An 8120-nucleotide genomic window follows, 5' to 3' on the forward strand; every position below is an offset into this window, starting at 1 on the left:
CCCCTATAGCAACTACTTCGTATTCGTCCTCGCTTTACGAAAATGATTAACCCAAGTTGCTATAGAAGTCCATTATAGCCCATTTTAAACTCATTTTAAACCTTTTATTTTTTCCATGTGGGACAGGGTTCTCACAATTCAATCCAAACCCGGGACCCGTCCCGGACCCGTTGACCTAGACCCGTCATGACCTGAAACCCCTTTGACCGGGTTTGAACTCGTCCCGGACGAGGTGGGTTTAGTACGGGGTCGAGTTTAAATCCGACTCATTGTCATCTCCAATTGCGGAATAATAATATTGATTTATTTCTCATCCTTATGTCTAATATTTGGCCCACATTCTACAAATAATTAGTTTCATACACCATTATATTATCCAAATATTTTGATTTATGATCCTTATATTATTCATCATTCATATATAATCCCATTGTCCATGAGCCAACCAAATGCAAAGTTGTCAAATTCAAGTTTTAGTATTATATATCAAATAATAATTTTTCATGGACAATGTGGATGTAAGAGTGCACATGTATTGCATGTAGACATCAAGTCACTGCTAGTCGTCGCAAAAAAGATAAAACTGCACAAAAAAAAAAAAAAAAAAAAAAAAACACACATGATAACAAACTAAGTTTGAAATTTAACAACTTAAAAGACCAAAAATCGTATATTTATGAAATCAAAGTGCCGAAATTACTATTTCACCTTAATTTTCGCAATATAAAAAAATAGGATTTTTATTTTTTTTTTTGGGGGATTGCAAATATATTTTCACAAAATAAAATGGATTCTCAATTAATGAGAAACTAACTGAAAGCGACGCTGGTTAAGGGGATATTTGGTTAAATGGGGAGCACTTGGAATTTGAAGGGAGTGGCTTGCATTACGCACGATAGATCCTCTCTGCGTGATAATTAATGGGAAGGAGACATGGTCAAACTAAATTTCAAGAAATATGTAGATTTGTTTGGAACACATATAATTATCCCAATTATTCTCTAGAATATATTCAATGGTGCAATCTTATTTTGAAGAAAGAATGGGAGTGAATGAATAATGGGCAGCCATTGATTCTTTCGGTGTTGGTTGATTTAAAACTCTGCCCTTTATTCTTTCTCCAACCCCGGCATTTTTGTACACTGGTAATAATACCCAACAAAAGCTCTCCTTCTGCTTCTTCTCTCTTTTTTCCTCTGTGTGTTTCTCTTGTTCAATTTTCTTACTCGCTCTTTATTCCAAGAAATTGTCAAAGTTCTGCTCCTGTTTCGCGTAAATATTTCATCTTTCTTGTTGTTTCTTGATTTTGAGGACTTGGGAATGCTTTATGTTTGTATGGAATTGCTATTGGTTTGTGGGAACATGGTGTTATTGATCAAAATGAATATATGCATGCTTTCTTTTCGATGAAAATTTTCCTTGAAAATGTTAGAAAACGTATTGACTAATGTAATGAATCGTATCACCACCATTATGAAGCAATCTTTCTAGATTCATAGCCATTTCTTTTCCCCGATTCTTCGATTTTATATGACAACAATTTTATCTGACCCGATTCTTGCAAAAGGTGTAGGCAACCTGCAAGTTTGTAGCTTTCAAGAACGTGTATATATCTTCGCACAAAGTGGTCAAACTTGCGAACTGTAATCATGAGTGACACAATGTCTGGACCTCTTGAACGCCCCCACAGGCCGAGTAAGTCTCTTTGTGATCTTTATGTTTTTTTGTTTCATTTGTCTTCGATCTCGTGTCGAAACGTAAGCTCGGTTCATCTTCGTTCTTGATTTTTAGCCTTGTAAACGATTTCTTATGGACTAAATTGGTTTGAATTGTGTTAACCTTGATGGCTGAATCTCAAGAAAATCTAGAATATTTATCTTGATGATGAAGATTACCATAATCATTTAAAAAAGATGGCCTAGAATTAGAATGGTTCTTGGAATCCTGCAGAGAGGGCAGACCCAAAAGGGGTCAATGGAAAGACAAACAAAATTTTTTGTTGTTTTTGAAAAAAAATCGAGTTTTGCCCCCTCATCAGGTCCATACCTGGATACAGAACTTTCACCGGTGGGAAAAATCTTTGTCAGGTCTCGAGAAAATTGATTTCGAAAACACAGAGGACGAGAGGAAAACAAGGCTTGGATCTCTCAAGAAGAAGGCAATCAATGCCTCAAACAAATTCAGGAACTCTCTGACTAAGAAGGGCAGGCGTAACAGCAGAGTTATGTCTGTCGTGTTTGAGGATGAACGAGATGCGGAGGAAGTGGCAGCTGTTGATGCCTTGCGTCAGGTGCTTATCCTCGAAGAATTGCTCCCTTCGAAACACGACGACTATCAAATGCTGTTGAGGTAATTTTTGTAGAAGCAGGCACCTATCTCAATATGAAAAGTTATAACCGGTGGAAGTCAAATCTTTTCTTATCATTTATTTATCCAAGCCTCACTGTTTGGAGACATCTGCTAATGAATCACAATATTTTTGTAGCTAAAGTTATGTTTCTTTTTTTATTTTATACTATATGTTTGGGATGATGTAGGTTTTTGAAGGCCAGGAAGTTTGATATTGAGAAAACTAAGCAAATGTGGTCCGATATGCTTCAATGGAGGAAGGAATTTGGTGCTGACAATATCATGGAGGTCTGCAGAAACTTTCATCTTTACCTGAAAAATAAATAAAATCTTGGCAAAATTAGCTTAAAATCTCATGTAAATTTTATTTAATATCCTTCAAATATTATGCTAGGATTTCGATTTCAAGGAAAAAAACGAGGTCCTGAAATACTATCCACAAGGGCATCACGGTGTTGACAAGGAAGGCAGACCGGTTTACATCGAAAGACTCGGTCAGGTTGATGCTACAAAGCTCATGCAAGTCACCACAATAGAACGATATCTCAAATACCATGTTCAAGAATTCGAGAGGACATTCATTGACAAGTTTCCAGCCTGCTCAATCGCAGCCAAAAAGCATATCGACCAGAGCACCACCATTTTGGATGTCCAAGGAGTGGTACGTAGAAAATGCCATCTTTCATTATCGAATGTTTCAGGGTGGAATGAAGATGATAGTTTTGTGGTCGAATTTTTGGATAGTGAAGGGCAAAATCTTTTTTCAATGTTAGGATATCAAAGTAGCCTTTATCTAATACCCTGTCTCACATTGTATTGTGGCCTGTGGATGAGAAGTAAAGGTCTTTTAATAGCACACAACAAACAATTTTAGTAGTTTTATCAATGATCTTATTAAATGGAGAACAGATGCGAAATAGTTGCTAGTAGATCCCATTAAATAAAGTCTTGTTCGTGCCGGCACACGGGCCTGAGATGTGACGCCATAATTTGACAGAAGTAAGTCTTTGTGCAGGGACTTAAAAACTTCAACAAGGCTGCTAGAGAACTCATCCAGTGCCTTCAGAAGATTGATGGTGATAACTACCCCGAGGTGCTAGTCTTTTTCTTTTTCATTTCTAAAAACTAAATTGTGGTTCTTTTTGTTTTTAACTTTAAAGGTGCATCTAATTCTAGTTTTCTCCCCTTTTTTCGTGATCTTTTTAAAAAAAATTAGACCCTATGCCGCATGTACATTATCAATGCGGGATCTGGATTTAGGCTCTTGTGGAATACTGTCAAGTCATTCCTTGACCCAAAGACCACTTCCAAGATTCATGTAAGCTAAGAAGCTACATTCACCTCTTCAAAGTACATTACACACTCTTTTTCTCAAATTTCACCACTTTTGACCCGCTATGCTCTCCCTTTTGCCAGGTTTTAGGCAATAAATACCAGAGCAAGCTACTCGAAGTCATTGATGCCAGGTACAGTTACCGTTACAATTCAAATACTCGGACTTTTACAGAGAAACTAGCCAACAAGCAGATGAAATTCATGCATATGTTAATGATACAGTATCTCTTCCTTTGATCTTGTATCAGTGAGTTACCCGAATTCTTGGGTGGCACATGCACATGTGCTGACAAGGGTGGATGTATGCTATCTGATAAAGGTCCCTGGAACGACTCCGATATCATGAAGGTATTTTGTATTTGTTAATATAGTATATCAAGATCTTTAATACCGATTCATTTCTAGCATTTGTTTCATATTAAGAAATACTTGAAATGGTGCTTATTTTGATCGCAAGATGGTCCGAAATGGTGAACACAAATGCTCAAACAAAATCGTCATCCCTCTTGTGGAAGAGAAAACCATCTCGGAGGACGAGAATGCTACTTCCAAGGTACTTGTGAGTTTACTACTTATAGCCTGAGCTCGGTTTGTAACGGCTGGTTCATATCAAACTGACAACCCATTATGAAACACAGAATGTGAAGAAAAACAACTCTTTTACCTCAATGGTTGATTCTCCAAAAGGTCCTAAGGACTACGCTGCAAATATGCAACTCTCCCCTGTCCATGAAGAAGTAAGTTGGGACAACCTTCTGAGTATGTTAGCATTACATTCGCATCAAACATGATGCCATACACTTGAGTCGTTGATCACGTGGGATCACGTGGATCGCACACGGGTCCAGTAGAGAATCTAGTTTTTGATGACCCAAAATAGTGGTTTATGGTGACAGAAGCTTTATTGATGTAACAGTGATCATTGTATCTGGTGTATACACGAGTGTCACGTTAAGAAAGTTAAAACATTAATGGATGTTGCATCAAAGAACTAATGTCGATTCAAGCTCTGCTGATCGAAATCGTAGTTTCTTGCATTTACACACAAAAAATCATATCTGAAAGTTTTCTAACTAACAAAATAATCCCTCAGGTAATCAGAAACTGCCCTAGTCCATTTGCAAGGGAATACGTGCCTATGGTTGACAAAACCGTCACTACAACTTGGGTTAAAGGACCGACAAATAACAACTTTGTTGTTGCCAAAGGTACATAATCGTCATTCTGTCGTGCTCACAAATTGCGATACTTTTAAAAACAAACTCACTGATTTTCCAACCCATTCGTATTCTGAATTTTAGCCACGGACTATTTCTCGGTGCATGATGATTGCAAGACATCCGATAAACTCAGCAATCATATCTTCACTGGAGTGATGACTTTGGTGATGGGCGTTGTTACTATGGTCCGTATGACAAGAAACATGCCTAAGAAGCTCACAGATGCAACCCTCTATTCGAGTTCCATGTATGGAGTTGATGTGATGGTTAAAGGTCATGCAAATGCCTATGAACTGCCTGAAGCTGCCATTTCCAGCGCCGATTACTTCACCATGATGAAGCGCATGAACGAACTCGAGGATAAGGTGATTGTCCTCAGCAGAAAGCCTGTAACTATGCCACCAGAAAAGGAGGAGATGCTGAACAATGCATTGAATCGCGTTGATGCCTTAGAGCAAGAACTTTCTGCAGCAAAGAAGGTATCGCTAGTTCTCTTATCATCTCCTATTTAGGCTGCTATACACTACACCATTCACCCGTCGCCACTAGTGCATCAAAGCACTTGATATCTATGTTGCATTTACATGAACCATATCTTCTCCTCTGACTCATTGCAAATACGATTATATTTGCGACGTGTTGTCTATGCATTTTGACGGGTCCAAATTTTGCAGGCTCTGGACGACGCTCTCTCTCGGCAAGAAGAGCTCCTGGCCTACCTCGACAAAAAGAAGAAGAAGAAGAAGTTCTTTGCTTTCTAAGTTCAGAAAACTAATGAAACTATAACTTGGTAGCGTTTTGGTCTTCTATAGATGGCATTTTAGCTTCAAAAGATCGCCAAGACATTTGTGTGCACTGTTTTTTTACTAAAAACTGAAGCATTTGTAAATTATAAAGTATGCTATTTGTGTTAGTTTCTAAGTGATGCTGTTTTATAGTATGTATTTGTTTGCCTTCATTGATAGGTCAAGCATCTTCTTGGGCTCGCTCAATTGTTTGTACCTAAACAATTTGCGGAATGTTTCTTTATTTTCCCATTGAATGTTCGGGGCAAAAATATTGGGACAAATAAATTTGCGAGATAAAAAAAAAAAGAAAAAAGAAAAAGATTTGAATCAAGTTTTTTTATATGAAATAATGATCTCTTCTGCGTAGAGTAAATTCTATATGATTTTATTTAGTGAATATAATTTGATTTTTTCTTTCTTTCTTTCTTTTTTGAATTGATTTTTATGCACATAATAATAGGTATGAGGTGTTTTAAAATCTAATATCTCTTAAAAAGTGTAAGGCCCTGAAATTAATTATTTCGAGATTAGCAGAATTGATTATTATTATAATTTGGAATTGTTGGAGATTATTTGAGTCGGGATTGAATTGATTTAATTAAGAGATTCAGGGACCGAATTGCAATTAAACCGGTTGACTAGTCAAAGGAGATTATTATATTATTTGTTATATATAATATCTACCTCTCACCATCACTCTCCACTCCTCTCTCTTTCTCCTGCCCCTCTCCCTCACGCCTAAAGCCGAGAAACCATGGCCAACGATTCTCCAAGCTTTTCTTCCGTCCGATTCGCACGATCCGTCCGTTAGAATTTTGAATTGAAGACATATTCACGATCACCGCAACGAGGGCTTCATTCTGACGTAAGTTTTGCTACGATCCACGAACTTTGATTTTTGTTGGGTTATCAGAATTTGATAATCTTCGAGTATGATGTTCTTGAGCTAGCATAGATCGTGTATTCGAAGTCGGTTCAGAAAAAGGACAAAGTTTGGATTTTATATGATTTTTGGGGTTTAATTTCGAAAATGGGTTTTAAGATTGTGGTTAGATTTGGTTGTTTTTGATGGATTGGAATATGATGTGAGATGGTTTGAGTTGTTTGTTGATGTTGGTAAATTGTGGTTTGACCGTTTATAGCCGTTATGCCGTCGAAATCGAGTTTTGGATTATCGATCGTTTGTTTCGGTTTGATTTCCGGATTTGTTGAGTTTTTGAATTGATATCGAATCCGTATGTTCAACATTTTCAGATTTAGTTGACGATTCGGGTTTGGAACGAACTTGAGAGTTTGAACCGATTCGAGAATTGAAGACGGTATATTGATTGAGTTTCTTTGCTTTGATTTGTTTTGATTCGATTGATTATTGATTGAGTTTGTTGTTATTTTCAGACTTGAATCCTCGACGAACTTGAAAAGGTAAAAAGACGACGATTGAATGAACGGGTCGATTAAATCGAATTTGAATTAATTCGAGTGCCCGAAAGAAATCACATACTCGTATGCTTTTCAAATTATTTGATTTTAAATGGAATGAGTTTAGTTTCATTTGCATACATCTTGAGCCGAAGATTCGATTCGTTTTGAATTTAGACGATTTAGGGAGCTATATTGAAGTGGCTTTGGATTTTGAGTTTTTCCAATTGCTAGAATGCTTCTTATAGTTGCTCTGAAGTCTAGGGGTCTGAGTTGAGCGACATCCACCCCGAATGGGTGTGTCGGTGAGTTGTTCGTGAAAACTTGACCTTGGGATCCCAACCGAGTACTGATTGATATTCGATTATCCGATTAGATAATCCCGAGTTTTGAAGTCATGCATTGCATTTTAATGCATTTCGAGTTGATAGCTGATATGCCTTTTTGAATTAATTGGCTCGTTGTTTTATATAGCATGAATTGTTATATTATTTGAAATTGCTTTATTTGTCTCTTTTACTGGAATTATATTCTCACCGGATTATCCGGCTGTCGTTTTGTTTGTATGTGTACTTGACGGAAGGTGGGGCAGGATCGAGTCACAAGCTGCATGACTAGATCGAGTTGGAAGTGATAGAAGTGAGACACCGTGCGTCGTAGGGTTATGTCATTGAACTTGTATTATTTTGATTAGTCGAACGAACCCTATTGTCGAACTTGTAATTGTATTTTTTGGGCAGAACTTAGAATATTGTATGTTCTAAATGTTGATATATATATGTGTTCTTGAGTTTAGAATTGATCGGAAATGCTCTTGGTTGTTTTCTTCAGTGTTTCCGGGTTTCTGTCCGTTTGGCCTGAGCGTGGGCGAGGCTGGACCTCGCGCGCGCGCGGCTAGCTTGGAGGGGCTCTGGAAGTCTTGCCCGCGCGCGCGCGAGCACTCCCCTCGCGCGGGCGCGAGCACTTCCGTGAGCCTCTGGACCTTTTGCCTGCGCGCGCGCGAGGAAAT

General features: G+C 37.9%; 1 protein-coding gene across 1 annotated transcript; it reads left to right on the forward strand.

The window, feature by feature from the left end:
• Positions 1-1137: 1137 nt before the first annotated feature.
• On the forward strand, positions 1138-5896 carry LOC140894551 (phosphatidylinositol/phosphatidylcholine transfer protein SFH3-like). The gene is made up of 14 exons (XM_073303087.1): positions 1138-1272; positions 1568-1695; positions 2088-2349; positions 2538-2637; positions 2744-3010; positions 3365-3442; positions 3566-3667; positions 3766-3815; positions 3933-4032; positions 4142-4237; positions 4323-4421; positions 4778-4892; positions 4986-5383; positions 5579-5896. Exons 2-14 carry the CDS (start codon positions 1650-1652, stop codon positions 5663-5665), a joined length of 1800 nt encoding a protein of 599 aa, XP_073159188.1. The 5' UTR covers positions 1138-1272; positions 1568-1649; the 3' UTR covers positions 5666-5896.
• Positions 5897-8120: the final 2224 nt, after the last annotated feature.

Source organism: Henckelia pumila, chromosome 4 (assembly GCF_033568475.1).
Source record: "Henckelia pumila isolate YLH828 chromosome 4, ASM3356847v2, whole genome shotgun sequence".
Taxonomy (NCBI): Eukaryota; Viridiplantae; Streptophyta; class Magnoliopsida; order Lamiales; family Gesneriaceae; genus Henckelia; species Henckelia pumila.